Source organism: Hippocampus guttulatus, chromosome 3 (genome assembly GCF_054856545.1).
Source record: "Hippocampus guttulatus isolate MCC_2025c chromosome 3, RoL_Hgut_1.0, whole genome shotgun sequence".
Lineage (NCBI taxonomy): Eukaryota > Metazoa > Chordata > Actinopteri > Syngnathiformes > Syngnathidae > Hippocampus > Hippocampus guttulatus.
This window is the reverse complement of record NC_141263.1, coordinates 8,516,697-8,533,930: the sequence shown is the minus strand read 5'-3', so window position 1 is coordinate 8,533,930 and position 17,234 is coordinate 8,516,697. Positions and strand designations below refer to the sequence as shown.

The 17,234-nt window shown below is 42.1% G+C and overlaps 1 protein-coding gene across 3 annotated transcripts in view; it reads right to left on the bottom strand.

Moving 5' to 3' along the window:
* Positions 1-17,234, bottom strand: part of znf609b (zinc finger protein 609b) — a 90,121-nt gene that overhangs the window by 6,275 nt on the left and 66,612 nt on the right. For 2 of the 3 annotated variants that reach the window (XM_086106569.1, XM_086106570.1), the window contains exons 4-6: positions 4,958-5,045; positions 1,960-4,282; positions 1,080-1,449 (exon numbers count right to left, since the gene is read on the bottom strand). In XM_086106569.1, coding sequence (XP_085962695.1) covers positions 1,080-1,449; positions 1,960-4,282; positions 4,958-5,045 — 2,781 coding nt within the window. The remainder of the gene's footprint in view (positions 1-1,079; positions 1,450-1,959; positions 4,283-4,957; positions 5,046-17,234) is intronic. The other variant, XM_086106571.1, reaches the window with a different exon arrangement.

Below are 17,234 nucleotides of genomic sequence, written 5' to 3'. Positions count from 1 at the left end.
GAATTTGTATGCCATATGTTGCCCAAAACGATTGACCAAGGCGCATATTCCCATTTTTCAAAACAAATCAGAGGGTACGTATTCAACCAACACAACGGCTTTCCTTTAAAATAACTTCAAATAACTCGCAGTACACTGGCCAACAGCAGAACACAGGCTGTTTGTTCGCTTTTGGTTAAGTTTTAAATCCTTCTGTGTTCCATTATACCAGCTAGCTAGCTAGCTCACAGCTAAGCTAACCGTCTCTACGGTCCAAAGTCCACATTTGCAAACTCCCCTCATACTAAAACTCTGTGGTAGGCCAGCAGCAAAGTTTGCGACCAATGCTTTAATACACTGCCTTGATGGCCTTTACAGGAGTGGCGAGCAAGATTAAAACTGTATTAGTATATAAATGTGTTTGTTTTCACAACTGAGTCCAGATTTTGACTTTTGAGGTCTACATAATAAATGATCTCAACATTGTAATACACTACATTAAGAATCTGTGCTTTTTTGTCACCAAGGTCATTGTAATAAACATTCTATGTCTAATGTACAGTGGCTCTCGCTATCTCCAAATGACTGTGTCAAAGAGGCAGCAGTTGATTTAAGTTGTTGAGATAATTTTCCTGTCGTTTCTCTGGAGTGGCACGGCAAGACTGATCACTTTTGATGCCATGTTAGACGCCCATTTAGGAATGAATGTTCTTTTTTACTGACTGAATTTTGAGGCCAGTGAGTTTTATTTCTCTCAGAAATCTCCCATGCAAAAACCACTCACTCCCACTCTGAATTTTGCAAACATGAAGTGATTACAGCGTGATTAAAGCCGGCCCCGGCAGCTTTACAATTCACAAGAATGGCTGCAATTACCAGTAAAACAACATGAAAACTGCTGAGCATGACACCCAGGCTGATGAGAAAATACATTTGGGATATTGATAATTTCAAACATAATTGCAATGGTTGGCTCGTTTTGTATTATTCTACTGAATAGATTGATGAAAATAAAGTATGATTACAATGGGTTATTTGCCAGTTCCCAACTTGTTGGGTAATGTTTTATATGTTCTCAAAAGCACAGTTTAGTGTCCTACCTGGGTAGTTCTGCATCATGACCGAAGGCATGCCTCTGTAACCAGGGTGGTTGGGGTCATACCCTTGTCCATAGGGGTAACCATGCATGTATGGCATGTATCCTTGATGCTGTGCTAGTGGTGATGAGAACTGCAAGTGGGCATTCGTACGAGAGTCTTTGCTCAAGGTCCGAAGTTCCTCAGAATTAATTCTGGGGTCAGTCATTTCTTTGCCGTCCTCCTTAGGCCCGCTCTGAGAGTCCTTTGGCCTGCACCTGTCATCCTTTGATTTCCTATCGCGTTCCCGTTCTCTGTCCCGTTCATCTTTCCACCGAGATTGTTGTTGTTGGTGTTCCCCTTCCGCTTGAGCCTTCTGGCTCTCAGGGTACTGCTGGTGGTCAGAAAAATAAGCAACACAATGATAACAATAGCGGAAAACTATACGGTCAACACCAAAACAGACTCCTGACAGAAAACAATACATCTAACTTCGTATTTACGAAATAAAATGTGTAGGATTCCAACGTAAATGTGTGCACAGATGTAAGAAGAAAATGTAGTGCACGCAAAAGACTAAGAAAAGTGTGCGCACATAAATTCCCTCCAGTTCCTGTAAATGTTGCATGTTATGTCCTTGCCCTCTTTACACCCACATTCAATCAATGCAAAAGTCAATGCAAAGCAGCAATAAAAATTCTTATCAGTGATTCATTGATCAACGGCTCCTTTTAAAGGGATCGTGGCAGGGAGAAAAAAAAATCTATTACATAAATAGGAGTGACATTGAAAGTGAGAGGGAGATTAAAAGGTAGATATTGTTTGCCATCGTCAGAAATACTCGTATGCCACTATTCTAAGTGAGGCCCTTGTTCTACTGATGATACTCTTGAGTTGTATTTACCTGTCTGTACCACACAGCCTGCTCTGCACCAGCCTGAGCTCTTGAATCAAGCGCTTGCTTTGAGTCCTCCTTCCCATGGTGGCCCCCTTCTGTCAGCTTCATCTTTAGCCCTTCAACTTGCTGGGACTTGAGGTCCTCCGCCTTGATGCTTCCCATAGATTTGGATGAAACTTCAGAGGGTGAATCTCTGGATTTACTGCTAGGCTGTGGTGTCTTTCCAGTCTCAGACTGACTTGAGGTTTTCGAGAGGTTTGGCTGCATCGCGTTCTTTTGTTTCCAGTCCTCCTTGATGGAAGCTTCTCTTTCTTTCATGGCCATGTCCGCCTTTTTCTCAGCGGCACGGTGCTGTTCTGCCATTTGTCGCTGACGCTCCTCAAATTGCTGTCGATAGGCTGGGTTGGTATTCATTAAATGGTTATGGTACGCCTGATCTGAATGATACGCATATGGGGGTACATAGGCGTACTGATTGTAGTAAAGTGGTTGCATATACACGTTGGGTCGTTGTTGAATGACCGAGGGCTGCTGTTGTTGCTGCTGTTGCTGCTGCTGCAGCTGCTGATGCTGGGCAGTGGCGATATCAGGTTTGCGATCCTCATGAACCTCAACCTTGACTTTCTCCTCACCCTGATCCTGGTCATCCTCTCTTTTGATCTTGACCTGACCTTCCGTCACCGGTGTGGCTGGATTTGGTCCACCGGGACTGGGGTTGACATAATTGGGCGAGTAATATGTCTCATAGCCAGTATAGTACGGAGACTCTTTGTTGGGTGGCGGATTTGGGAAAAGAGCTTTTTTGACACTTTCTCTGAGTGCCTGGTCTTCTGTCCTATTTTTGACATTCTCAAGCTTGCCTTCACCATCCTCACCGGCATCAGAGATGTCCGAGTAGGCTGGGCTGTGAGTTTTTACAGATGAGTTGTCAGCGCCATTCTGGTTCATGTGGAGAGGTGTAAGAGGCTGAGGCATTCCACTGCCATCTATTCGACTGGCTACTCCAATGGATGGGCTGGGAGCGTTATCTGTGAAACTGTAGATCTTGTCAGCCTCGGCCTTGATGCTTGCCAGCCGACTCTGATGAGGGTCTGAAGACCCATTGAGGAGCCCCTCAGCCTTATTTCCTTGTTCAGGGACTTCTGCGAATGATGGTTTTCCTTCCTCCAGCTTCCCCCCCTTTCCCATCGACTTGGGACTGTCGGCGTCCTTTCCACCATCCTTTTTCTTCTTGTCTTTCTTCTTCTTGTCTTTGGTGCTGCTTGCGGGAGGATCTCCTATGGCGGGGGTTTTGGACTGTGTGCCTTTCATTTGGGGGCTTTTGGGGATTCCTTGCAAAACGGGGGTAAGCCCCGGTGAAGAATTCGGGTTTCCTGCAGGGAAAGAGTACATCTGTTGTGGAGCCGAGGGGCCGGTGGCAATTGTTCGTGGCGACTTCATATTTTTTTGGCCCATTCTGTCAGCCTTTGCGTTAGCTTTTTTGGACTTGTCAGAACCTCTTTTTTCATCGACGCCATCATTACTGGCTTCGTCAGAAAGACATGCCCCATCATCACAGCCTTCCATTGGTGTACTTATTTCCGGTTCCGTTTCAGCCATTTTCTTTTTGCTCTGCTTTGAGCAAAACTTGCCAGGTGATGGCGAAGTACTTTGGACTTCAAAGTTCCTCCCTTTCGGTGTGACTGACCGTGCTGGAGAAAAGGACCCCTTGTGTGAAATCGATGCGCCGTTACAGTTGTCAGGTTCAGGGTGGAGGGTGGACTCCTCCCCGTATTCGCTGTCGACATCTAATTCCAGCTTCACGTCATCCTCCGTGTGGGCACGGGCTTGGTGATATTTCAGACCATTAATGTGCTTATACCTCTTGTTGCAATTGGGATGAGGGCAATCAATGAGAGCAGGTGACGGGCAGCTCCGATCAAGGGGAGGTGGAAGTGGCTCAGTCTTGATCGAAGGAATGAGAAGACCCGATAGGCCAACCCCTCCGCTGTTGGAGTTTGTCCGCATGCGTTTGTTGCCTTTGGTGTCCTCCGAGCTTGAATTCGGCTCCATGTCCGATGCAGGCTTGGCCTTACGCTTTCCAGTTGAGGAGGGACTGGCCTTAATATCCTCTGTGTTGCTGTTGGGAGGAGTGCGGCGCTCCGATGGTGTCTGGCTGCCCCTTCGGCCCTTACTGTTCGAAGCAGCGCGGGTCTTGTTGTTGGTGGCACCTTTGTTGTCTGATGAGTTGCTGTTCTCGTTGATCGAGGTGTTGCTGTTTGGTCTCATCCGTTTACCTCGGCCACGGCCGTTCCTCATTTCCAAGTCGCTCGTAGGGGATTCGCAAAACCTGGAACCAGAAGAATGTTTTGTGATGACTGTAAAAGGTAAATTAGCCAATCCCTCGAGAACAATTTGGCAATGTATGAATGTCAGCATAATGGCAGTCAAATATAGCGCAGTGTCGGTGTTTTCAAAACAATTTAGAGATCATTGTTAAGGGGCTTAGCCCTGCAAGTCAAACTGAAATGGTGAGAGACAAGCTGGAAATTTCAAGTCAAGTCACATTTATTCATATAGTCTTTAATCAACACAAAGTCTCAAAGGGCTTCACATGCCCACAGTTGACAAATATTACCGACATCCCCTGATCTTTAACCCCCCGGAGGGCAAGGAACCATTCAAAAAAAAAAAATAAATCTGGGGAAAAATGAGAAACCGTGAGAAGGGGCCGCAGATGGGAGAATCCCCCTTTCAGGATGACCGGGCCGCACTGGATGTCGAGTGGGCAACATATGACACAATGTTGTACTATGAATTGATAGAATGATAATGAAATGACTATTTGCTGGTGTCTAGTCTTCCGTGATGAATCATATTAAATACATTTTAATATGATTATATTTAAAGTATATTTAAATGAATTTAAAATTTAAGTGCGAACGAGAACAATTCGGAAGTTGTTTACGCCAGGCAAAAGTCATTCAATAAAAATAAGCAGATGAATAAGAAGAACATTTCTTACCGAGGTGGAGCCCAGTCATGCCGTGTACAGTCCAAAAGTGTGCCCACATAAGTCTTGTTTCTCCAAGTAACATTTACCACCAACATCCCTGTGGGAAAAAAAAAAGATTCATATTTCAATAAAGAATATCACATCTGTAAATTACAATTCATGTGAATAGGAAAACGCTTTAAAATCAATGAATGGATTTTTTAGCCGAGGGTTTTAAAAGAGGTTTTCAAGACAGTCACATGAGCCAAAGCCCTTTCTTAATACTGTAATGGTTTGGGGACTGATTTATGACTGAATCTCCCAAATTACTTGACAGGAGGTCCCTCTGGGAATGATCACACTCAGGTTACCAGGGAAAATGCACTTAGCACATTTCCCGTTCAAATAAACCTTCTTGCAGTCCAGGACAGTTCCCTGGAGAGTCATTATTTATCATTTTTGACATTCCTCTATCCGACCTCACTAGAAAGACTATGACTTGGTTCTGAATTACTTCTTGAACCGAGATAAGCTCTTGGGTTTAATAAATGTGGTGGCGAACAGTTTAATTTAGCTGGAGATGCCCGAGTGTGCAAGAAAAGCATGTTGACTTCATTGGAATTACAGCAATCTGTCGCTTCTGTGCCGATATTTGACACGTGTGAATTTGGTAGCGCTCCGCTTGAGTGACACAATCCGACCTATTCCGAGTCGGATATCTGACCTTGCATTTCAAATCTAAACTTAGTTCAGCGAGATCTCACTTCAAGGTGCGATTTTTTTTTCCACACCAAGATGTGGAAGCAAGTATGTTTCATCTGGCACCGCCTGTCAAGTCAATAAAATTTGACAATTACGTCAAGAAATGTTGACAAAGACGCTTCATTGAATCAAACAATCGTGGGCCTGCAGTTATTTCATTGAACTGTACATTAGCAGACGAGCAGCTTCGGATGATGAAGAGAAAGCATGGTGCTAAATAACATTGTAACTTGACTTCATCCCCCTCACTTTTGCTGTGATGGTGACCTCAGTTTGCCACTTCAGCACTGCGGAGAAACTAAGGGCTGCAGTGAGCTAACTTATCTAATGGCACAGGAATGCTGGCTGGCAGCTTCCATCCCTCAGAGCATTTTATTAGCTGAGGAAACCACTCTTGCTCACCTCATTTTCCCTCTCTCCTTCATAATCACTTCTTTTCAAACTTAGAACCATTCTCCACTCACAATATTTTCCCCTCCAACACATGGGTCATTGTGATGACCCCCCCCAACCCCCTGCCTCTGGTCTATAAAAGCAAGCGAAAAGCACGTGTCGCTCTCCAGGATTTTCACAAGTATGCAAGTTTTAAACACGTGAATATCAATTGTGTCTGCAGGGTATCAAATAGTTAAAAAAAAATCATATATCTCGACTTCAGCACGTCCAAAACAAAAAAAAAAAATCCATGACCTGTTCCAAAATGCCTTCAACAACTGGCTACAATCCCCAACTGCCCGGGCAGCTGTCGTGGTAGGACGTAACTAAAGAAAAGGCAAATGAGTGAGTAGATGAGCTAAAGCCTCGCATTAGTACTTTAAGTTATGCGTTTTAGTGTGACGGTTTTTAGATTTAGCAAGCAGTAAGCCATGGTGAAAAAAACATTTTCAATCGGAATTATCTTGTACAAAATGGAAAGTCTTTGCACAGTCCAACACATTTACCTTCTGTGCATGAATGTAGTAGAATACATAGCAATAATTATTCATCATTTAGTGGAATAGGTGTCTTTACTGTGGGTGTAATGATCAATTTGGTATCGTTGAGGGATTTTCTGGAAATTCAGCAAAAACAGAAAGTCAGCTATTAATAACCAGTATTAGTCACTTTTGATCCTTGATTATGTCTGGCAACAGCTCTTGAATATATAACTGTTAATTTTTCCCACTTTCACATAATGAACCATAACCCTTTTCAATCCCCTCCAACCTTTTTTCAGCAACACTTGGAATCTGTTCGAAATACGGTGCCTCCTAATAAGTAACTTGGCAGCCATCCCGTCAAACCCAACCAGCTCAGCCATAATTGAATATGGATGTACTTTTGGGTTGCTTATGGTTAATAGGCAAGGCAAGGCAAAGCAGCTTCATTTACCAAGCACATTTCATATACAGGGCTATTCAATGTGCTTCACACAAGCAAGGAAACAACACCTACAAGTTGTTGTTTTTTTACTTTTATAAACACCGTCACATGACATAAAGAACCAAAGTGCAGCAAAACAAAAGTATCTTGTAAACAATTACGAAAAGAACATCTCGACCATGTTTAAACATTAACAGAAAACTTAAAAACCATCTCATTGCCCATACATAAGTGTGCGTTCGTTAGAGGGTGAATGGTTGTCTAGTTTCTATTTGTCAGTCCTGTGAAGACTGGTGATCATTCCTGTGTGATGTATCCCATCTCTCTGCGTAAATCAGCTGGCGGAGACACCAGTTTCCAAATAGAGGAGAGGTCCATTAAAAAAAACAAGTCCAGACTCAAGAGAATAATTTACTGCATTAAGATCTTATTGTGAAGAACAGAATGTGAAAATGAATGAAGAGCGATTCAATTGAATGTGGCATGCTTCAATATTTTTGAAGGAAATGGGCCACTGAACCAAATCAAAATGCAGGCGCACAAAGCTACAGGCAAAATTGGGTAACCGCCAAGGAAAAAAAAAAAAAAAAAGAAACAATTTACCTAACGCACCGAAGAACAAGTTCTAGTTTGAATGGACTGCTCTGTTGTACTATGACAGTCATATTTACATCTTGCAAAGTACAATTAAGATATTGACAAAACCAGGACAGAAAATTATTTGAAACCACTAATTTATGACCACTTGAGCACTGGGAGGCGATAGTTGAAGCTTATCCACCTTATTCCTGAGGGTTCGAATGCAGAAACAATAATGAGAAGGACTTCCTGTAAAACGCTGGACGTGGCGCTGAGCTATTTGGTACAAAACAAAAACAAATTAAAAAACTGGTTCGACAGAAATAAATTGTCACTTAACCTGAAAAAATCGAAGTTAATTGTTTTTGGCACAAGACCAATCAAACACCAAGCTAAAATTATGGTAAACTCAATTGAGATAGAAAGAGCGTATGAAACCAAGTTTCTCGGGTTAGTAATAGACTCAAAACTATGTTGGAAGCCACATATCGATAACGTAAAAAGAAAAATAGCCAAAACCGTAGGGATCCTCTACAAAACCAAGGAAGTGCTAAATAAGAGATCTTTGTACACATTATACACTTCATTATTATTACCATATATGACCTACTGTGTGGAAATATGGGGAAATGCCTGCAAAACAAACACACTCCCTATTCTCAACCTACAAAAAAAAGCAATTCGAATTATTAATAGATCAAAATATACGGAACCCACAAATCCACTATTTATCAAATTAAATACGATGAAATTTTATGACCTGGTTGACTTTAAAACCGCCCAATTAATGTACAAAGCACACAATAACCTGCTCTGCCAAAACATTCAGAAGTTTTTCGAAATTCGAGAAAGCAGCTATGATTTAAGAGGTACCAACTTATTCAAAAAACTCAAAACAAGAACAAACATCAAGCAAAGAAGTGTATCTATCAAAGGTGTTAATCTGTGGAATAATCTCGAAACGGACCTGAAAATGAGTAAATCGCTTGCTGAGTTCAAAAACAAATTCAAAAAAATAGTACAAACAACCTACATCAATCAGAGTTCAAATGATAAATTCAAAACATTAAATATAATGATAAATCAGAACTAAGTTGATAAATAGAGAAAGGTATATAAATATCCATTATGAATACAAGAGAAAATTGACACAAGAGTGTCAGGGTGTGGAAGTATATAATCCCGATACAAACCAAAAGTTGTAAAAATATCACGGTTAAGGGTAAAGTATGAGCCTTAATGGAGACTTCTTTCTTCTTACTTTTTTCTTTTCTGATTGATATAAAAATGATTTATTAGATACAATCACATAACGGGGTAGGACTAGATAAGTTTTTTACTTCTTCCTACTCCCTTGAACATAATAACTGTGTTGTATGAAGATTGATTTCTTTCTTTTTTTATCTACCTTATTTTCTGTCAAATTATTACTGTATATATGTTTTATGTTCAATAAACAAACAAACAATGGCTTTCAGTTCCAAGAATGTTTTTTTGTTTTTGTTTTTTGGTCAGCTTGAGAACTTGTTGGCGGTTGTGCTGTCAACCAGAAGAACTTGAATTTAAGGTATGAGGAAACAATGTTGTTGGGATAATTGTTATAGTTTCCAGCGCCTACGCAGGGAGGAACATAGAAGGATTAGTCTGAAAATCTGCTTTTGAAAAGACCACCAAAATGTTGTACGTCTGCTCCTTTCCGTTTGTGCACAAAAAGGCCCACGGAGCAAAACAAGCACATGCGTCAAGTACAAGAAACCACTGGAAAAAGATTCGCTGGGTATACCATATAAAGATTGAGAGCGGTGTTGCAAGAACATCAGGTATGGTTTTTATGACGATGGGGGAAACAACATTCAAGTCAGGCAACAAGATTTTTTTTTCTCTTATAAGTTGTGACGTGTATTTGGACTGCTTGTCGATAATAATAAAGTTGAGCGCAGACGTTATAAATTGTTAAATGAAGACATATTTTCCTCTGTTTCATTGTTTCGACTAAGCAACTTCAGTCTTGGCAGTCGGTCTTTTTTCATGGATGTAAATCATACATTTATGCACAAAGGTACAAAACGGGATACATACTTGGTCTGTGTTGGAAGCAAAAACGTCAGTTCAATTTGCCGTTCTTTCATCACTGCTCCTTTTACTCGTGCCAGAATTTAGGGCACCATGTCAAAACATGAAACAATCAAACACATAATGAAAAAAAAAAAGTCAAATATTCAGAATCAAGGTTTATTACAGGAAAAGTCCAATTTTCTCAACTTACTCAATTCACTTGAGATTTCTTTTTTTTTTCTGTTATGACGTGAACAAAAGCGTTGGAAAGATTTAGAGCAAAAAAAAAAAAAAAATTAAAACTGCTTCGCCGCACACTGGCCCACTTAATGACACCCTCATTAGGGTCACCCAAGACAGTTGAGTGAAGGCTGCATTAATGAGAGGAATGGCCAGTCATTTTACCGCTCATTTCCATTCAGTGCTTTTGAGCAACACATGGCAGCCTTTGGGAGGCCCCCGACTCTCTTGCGTACTTATATGAGATTAGTTGGGGGGGGGGGGGGGGGGAAGGCTCATAGGAGAAGAAAAATTAAGTCAAGGGTATTTTGTGCAGCTGCACAGGTGAATGGCGGTTCCAGTCATAATCTCTCCTTCGTTTGAATACTTTTTCACAAGGTTGCAGTGAGGACAAACTACAAGGTCGTCTGTTTTTCAAGTTCACTGGCTGACCTCTGCTCTGCACACATTCAAGAAAGATTCAGTAGGATTAATGAGTGACTTTTGTCAAAAATCGAATTTGACATCCGATGTTTGAAAGCGGATTTTCATCTCTCTCCACATAGAAGGAAAGAGAGTTTGAATTAAAAGTTAGCATATGTGAAGACTGATGAGCACCAGCAGGTATTTTTGATTCCCAACCCTAAACTATAAAGTGCCATGAAGAGGACCAAAGTCACAGTAATCATCGTCGACAGAACAAAAAGGAAATGCAGCAACTCTCACTCTGATAAATGAAGCATTTGAGATATTCAGTTTTTACTTCATTAAAGTTTGTTTTTAAAGGGATCTCTTGATTGCACTTTTGGGTATAGTGCATAAAATGAAGCAGAACTTCCTAATCATTCTAACAGGAAGCCATCGTACGTCGAAAAAATTCAAGGACAAATAAGAAACGCATGCCATAACATGAATGTGAAGAACCCGAAGATGTGAAAGCATTAGCTAAAAGGATCAATTTACCATCCTATATATGCCCGTTAAATCTCTAATAGGGCGATTTTCGCACTGGACATGAACTCCCTCTGAGATGAATGTGTTGAACGAAATGAGAGGTTTTAATGACATTACGGGCTTAGGGCCTCGATCACACTCCTCCCCCCATTTTAAAGAATTGAATAAATGAATTAAGAAAGAAAGCTGCTTTTCAAGTGGAAAATACATATATGCCTGGGAATCCTTAACATGATGAGTGTCACTTGTATTACAACAGAAAAGAAAACCAGGAATGACATAAACATTGTTTTCAGTCAGACAGGAATCGGTTACACGTGGCTAGCAGACACAAACACCAAGTAATGCTTTTATTTTTAAGCCGACATCTTTTACAGGGAGTCCATCTGGGCCCCATCTGAAATGTTTGCAGGCTACAATCTGGCTCATAGGACGTAAAATGTGAAGTTGCTTTCTTTCACTGACAGGAATGACAGCCTGTGAGAAGGTCAATTTTCTCATCCCAAGGAGAGGCAGAAGAAGGGCGCATTAGTATGCTTTGCACTTCTGGAACATTATCAGCCACATGCAGCTGTTGATGGATAGAAGAATGCATCCGAATGTGCTTACTTTTTGTGTCAGTACATTAAAAAGGGCAACCCGACACGTCGGGACCTTTTGTCTCAATCTGAATGTGGTACAAGCGTTCACTCTTGAAAACAATTTGGAAATGGGGGCATTTTTTTTTCTTTTGTCAGCTGGGAAAGTCTACAGCCATTTTGTTTAAACAAACCCTCTGGTGTTTTCCTTTAAGGAGATGGTGCTGAGATTAAGAGACGGTTCTGCCAAAGACACATCGCTCATGCACCCGTTGACATGTATATAGCAAACATGATATCTTATGACAAACACTGGCGAGGACTACAATTCCTTCAGGGGTATGATTGATGTTTTCTAGGCTATTTACGTGCTTGGAAAAAAGGAGTTCCAGGCCAATTTGAGGTGCAAGGCACAGGTCTCGATGGCCTCACTCTGGCAACCTCTTGTAATGCAATCCGAAGACTAAATTTATGACTCAAGTATATCAAGACTGCAGCTTTTTCAAAATCTCCTTTGGAATAATTTACAAAACATTCTGAGGAACCCTGAAACCAAAGAGTGTTCGAATTTTCCCCCGTATATTGACTACAGTGACCCCTCGCTACTTGGCGGTTCACTTATCGCAGTTTTAGTTCATCACGGATATCCATCCATCCATTTTCCGAACCGCTTGATCCTCACTAGGGTCGCGGGGGTGCTGGAGCCTATCCCAGCCGTCTCCGGGCAGTAGGCGGGGGACACCCTGAATCAGTTGCCAGCCAATCGCAGGGCACACAGAGACGAACAACCATCCACGCCCACACTCACACCTATGGACAATTTAGAGCATCCAATCAGCCTGCCATGCATGTTTTTGGAATGTGGGAGGAAACCGGAGCACCCGGAGAAAACCCACGCAGGCCCGGGGAGAACATGCAAACTCCACACAGGGAAGCCGGAGCTGGAATCGAACCCGGTACCTCTGCACTGTGAAGCCGACGTGCTAACCACTGGACTACCGGGCCGCCCTCATAACGGATATTTCAAAGATATTCATTAAAAAAATAATAATAATTTTAAGCGAAAATTCCGCGAGAGGCAGCTAAAGTCAGCAAAACGAGTCACATAGAGCAACATTTACAGTACTACATGTATATTTCATGTTTATGTTTACTGTATTTATTTATACACTAATCTAACCTAATTTATACATCTTATACAGGTATACATATACTGTATATATATATTAGTATATAGCATTAAGTAATGTTAATTACTACAAACATTTACTCCTACATGCATGTATACCATTAAATTTGGCCTTATAAATATTATATATACTCATACACTTGTACATATATCTGTACAGGGGGGTGGTATCTACTTTGCGGATTTTCCTCTTTCGCGGGCGGTTCTGGTCCCCATTAACCGTGATAAGCCAGGGATCACTGTACATTGATTTTTTTGCAGAGCGATGAGGAAAATGATTGGCTGAAAGTACAGGAGCTGACAAGAGGAGACTTGCAAACAACAAAACGCAAAATAGGTGCAATTTTTGCGATGCACAAGTTTGTCATTTATGTGATCCAAATGGTAAAAGATGAAATCATTGTTTGTGACTAATTTTCTAAACCACTATTTATTTAACACATTGTTCAAGTGCATATCATGATTTGCAGTGAGTTAAAAACGGAGGTCACTGACAGGTGGACTTCACATGAGCTGTAAAAAAACGTAAGTGTCTGTAAGCCACATTTTCACCACTCGATTCAATTTGGATCAACAGTCAACGCTGTACCACTTGGAACAGTAAATCCTGATCTGGATTGTGTTTCCTCCACCGGGTGTATATTCGGGACGGTGCGAGACATACCCAGCATCACAACCGTGTATACTCTGGCAATGCATAGAATAAGAAAAAGAAACACTGTATGGTACAGTGCCACATGCTCACAATCTGTAAACAAAAGAACATTTTTTAAAATTCTCTCCTTTTCGTAATTCACTGCAAAAAATTGGGACGCACTTTTGAGATTGTTGGTACCCTTTACAATTAAAATGCATAAAATGTGCATTAGAGTCAACGGAGCCATTGAGTACGACTTGATCAAAGGGTGACTTTTACTTCCTACTTTTAGCACAATAAAGTGATTCAGAAAAATAAAACAAAGGGAAGTAATCCACACCGTTTTTATCAGTGTAACTCTTTCACATTGACCTCTCCTCCCTTGAAATGCCGAACAGATTTTAACTCATGTGCTCAAAGCAGTGATCCTCATGAGACTATGATGTAATGGATAATTTATGAGTCCCCCCCACCCCCCGAGATATCTGCAGAGAAAAGGTGTTGATTCTGAGAGGAACAAGAATGATTCTGCGGAGGGGGATTCTCGATTCCGCGGCTTGAAAGTTGATTTTCTACAAGCATTAAAAAACAAACAAACAAACAAACAAACAAAACAACCCCCCACCCTGAAATGACCAGTTATAAAGCAAATTATTTTAGGAAATGATTTGCATATATATACTGTATATATATAAAACAAAAAATAAGCAGCATCAATATTCTCTTTGTCTCTCTTGGTCATATTTATTTAATCATAAGACATTTTACTTGCATTACATAAAAAGTGCAAGCCATTTCACCAAACTATGGGTTCGAGTGATTGACGGAGGGCTTTGAAATCAGGGGGTAAATGACGCAACTGCAGAATTGCGGATTTCTGGGGGAACTAATGCATATGTAATCCACGAGACAAACATATTTTTCTATTAGTGATCTCGAGAATCTGTGGGGTGTGTTTTGGGAACAGCCTGCAGTGTAATGAGTGTGTGTGTTGGTTTGGGGGGGGGGGTCCTTTGGCGAGAGGGGGATGAGGTGCACTGGCAGTGAGCAGGACTATTTGGCCAAGGAGGCCCCTCTGTGTTCCTTCTCCCCTCGAGCAGCAGCCAATGCATTCTGGGCTGTATTTCAAGAGCAATAAACCTCTCCAGCACTTTAGAGATGACATTTGGAGGTATCAGCATGCTAAGCCTGGGAGGGGTTGGCCCATCGCTATGCTGACATGACCCTGGGAGCTGCCACTGCCTCCTCTGTGCAGAGGGGATTTGTGTCAGTACTGGGCCTCAAAATACCATGGTTATGACCCGCTACCCCCACAACCTCCCGTTCTCCTGTCTACGCTTCACTTGCCACCAGACTGACTCAACAGCACACATTTGCTTTTCCTCTCCTCTAATGACCCATTTTCCTCCATCATCACCCGAGAAAGCGTCTGAGTGTATTTAGTTTAGTGATGTGGTCATCTGGAGCAGTAACCCACATAACAAGTGGAAATGTGAAAACCACAACCATTCCGCCGTATCGTTCTAGTCTAAACTGAATAAGCTCCTCCATCTTTGCTCAAATCACATAGGAGGAAAATGGATTCTGCCTTATCAACCAAGATTCTTGTCATCAATGTCCAGGGGTCAAGCTTCTTTGATTGCTTTTTGTTTCCTGCTTGCTGCTTGTTCATCCATTTCTTTCTCTTACACAGAGTGAGTCTGTTCTTCATTTACTCCCACAAGGCTGAAAGGCAGGGGTGATGAAGCAGCTGTTGGTGCATGAAGCACACGCACACGCACACACACACACACACACACACGCTTAAACAGCTTTGCATGAGACTTGGCAGGCAGTAGCGTATGGCATTGTTCATCACCACTGCTAATCAGGATGGGCCCCTGCGATGTTTGTTTTTTTCTCCACATATATTTCTTGCTTTCTAATACTACGCTTGACTTGTTTCACCCAATCCCCATGTTCAGATGCCTCACAATGACAGAAATCTGTTTTTATTAATCTCTTAAGCTACCTTTCCACCAAGTGCTCGTGTTCACTTTGGTTCGCCATGTCATTAAACCCTAATCAGGCTTGTGTTTCCATTGCAGTGTTGATTAGCGGGATGTGATAGCTGTGTCGGCTACACGAATAGCATATCATAGCGGTAAGACACCATGTAACTCAATAAAAAAAATGCAGCATGGGGGCAAAGTAACAAACACCAAGGCGTAAGTTTTTCATAGTCTATCCACCCATCCATTAACCGAGCCGCTTAATTCTCCTGAGGGTCGCGGGCATGCTGGAGGCTATCCCAGCCGTCTTCGGGCAATAGGTGGAGTACACCCTGAACTGGTTGCCAGCCAATCGTAGTCCTTGTACTCCGCAGTTTTTAAATGTTCTTACCATGACACATGGAAATGACAACTCTCTGTTACGCAATACATAGATAGCAGGGAATCTAACCACACAACAAACCACATGACTGCAACTCGAACCCCAACAAAAGGATTTGGATAAGTAGTACGGATTACAAAACACACCCGCAACAGCTAAGTTTCGCCATAAAAACACATTTGTACACTGGGCGCTTGATATTAATAGCCGCTGGTCTCCATGTTATAACATGGGATACTTGAAAAGAAAGGGGTCACACAAATGGATTTTTACAAACTTTTCTTTACCTTTCACACCGGTAGACGCTCCCGCCTCCCACGCTCCAAAACAATGCCGAAGGCGGCTACTGTATTAGCATCCCAAAGCCTTTCTCAGTCCCTCTCGTTGTCGCACGAGGTCAATTCGCCGACAAATCAGGCATCAGCGCACATAAGTCTGTGGCAGTGCAGCTTTTGGAAAAGCGATTGTTGCGTATTTCGGAGACGCAGGGGATGCTGTCTGTTGCGATGGTGTGAGTCGGGAGTCAAATAACTGAGAGACCGGGGTCGCGCTGCATAGATAGCCCTTTTTGAGGCACTTGTTTCCCTTTATGCTCATTCAACACAACTCCAAGATTCTTATTTTCGATCTGCTATTTACTACATTCGCTCTAGACAGCTGTGTATCGCTATGCATGCACACTTCTGATTTGTCTTTCACAGCCTGTGCGCGCACTCCAACCGCAAATGACTGACGGATATTCAGTCTGAGGGCAGACTTGGCCAGTTTCATTGGTCAACTGTGACATGTTCTGTCATTTTATTGGTCAGATGTGACAAGACTATGGATAAATCTATTGTCACATTAAAATTCCTCTTTCTTCTAAAACTGCTTCAGACAACAAAGTGTAAGCAGGAAAGTGGTTAAGAGTGCACGATTGTCTGTGTCTCATGTGTTGTTTTGTATTATTTTTCTCATTTTTTTGTTCACTTTTCTTTTGATAGCGGCGCAGACACCCGCAGCGGCTCCTCTTGTTTTATGTTGAGAGGGAAGAAATTTCATCTTTGCTGTATGTTACACATACAGTACATTTGACAAGAAAGTTTATCCAATCCAATCCAAAATCAGCAGGGTTCAAAGTATGGCTATAGTCCGGAAAATACGGTAGTGAAATTGATCCTGGTGGTTTCTACCACATGGCTTACACCTGCACAGTTAAATCCCCAAGTACCCCCACCCCACCAAGCCCCATTCAACACAACCGCTACAGTAGTTTCCCACCGTAACATTTAAAAACCACTTAAAGTATTTCCCCCATGCGACTCAGTCGACCAATCCACAGCCTGCTTTAGCCAAAATAGCATTTTCAAGAGTGCATGAAAAGGACAAACTTTAACTGGGAGGGGAGGGTGACATGCCGAGAAGAGGTGGGGGCAGTCACATTGTCAGAGGCAAAGAATAAGGAAAGGCAAATGCAGTGCTGATGTTGGCCCTGGGCCATGTTTGTGTCACTAACAGAAGTCTCCTTGTGTAACTGCCACCCCTGCCGCAGGCCCTTGCCTGACTCGCTCTCAGTTCGCCTGAAGAACAGTCAAGGGGTGAATGGCAGGAATCTTGGTA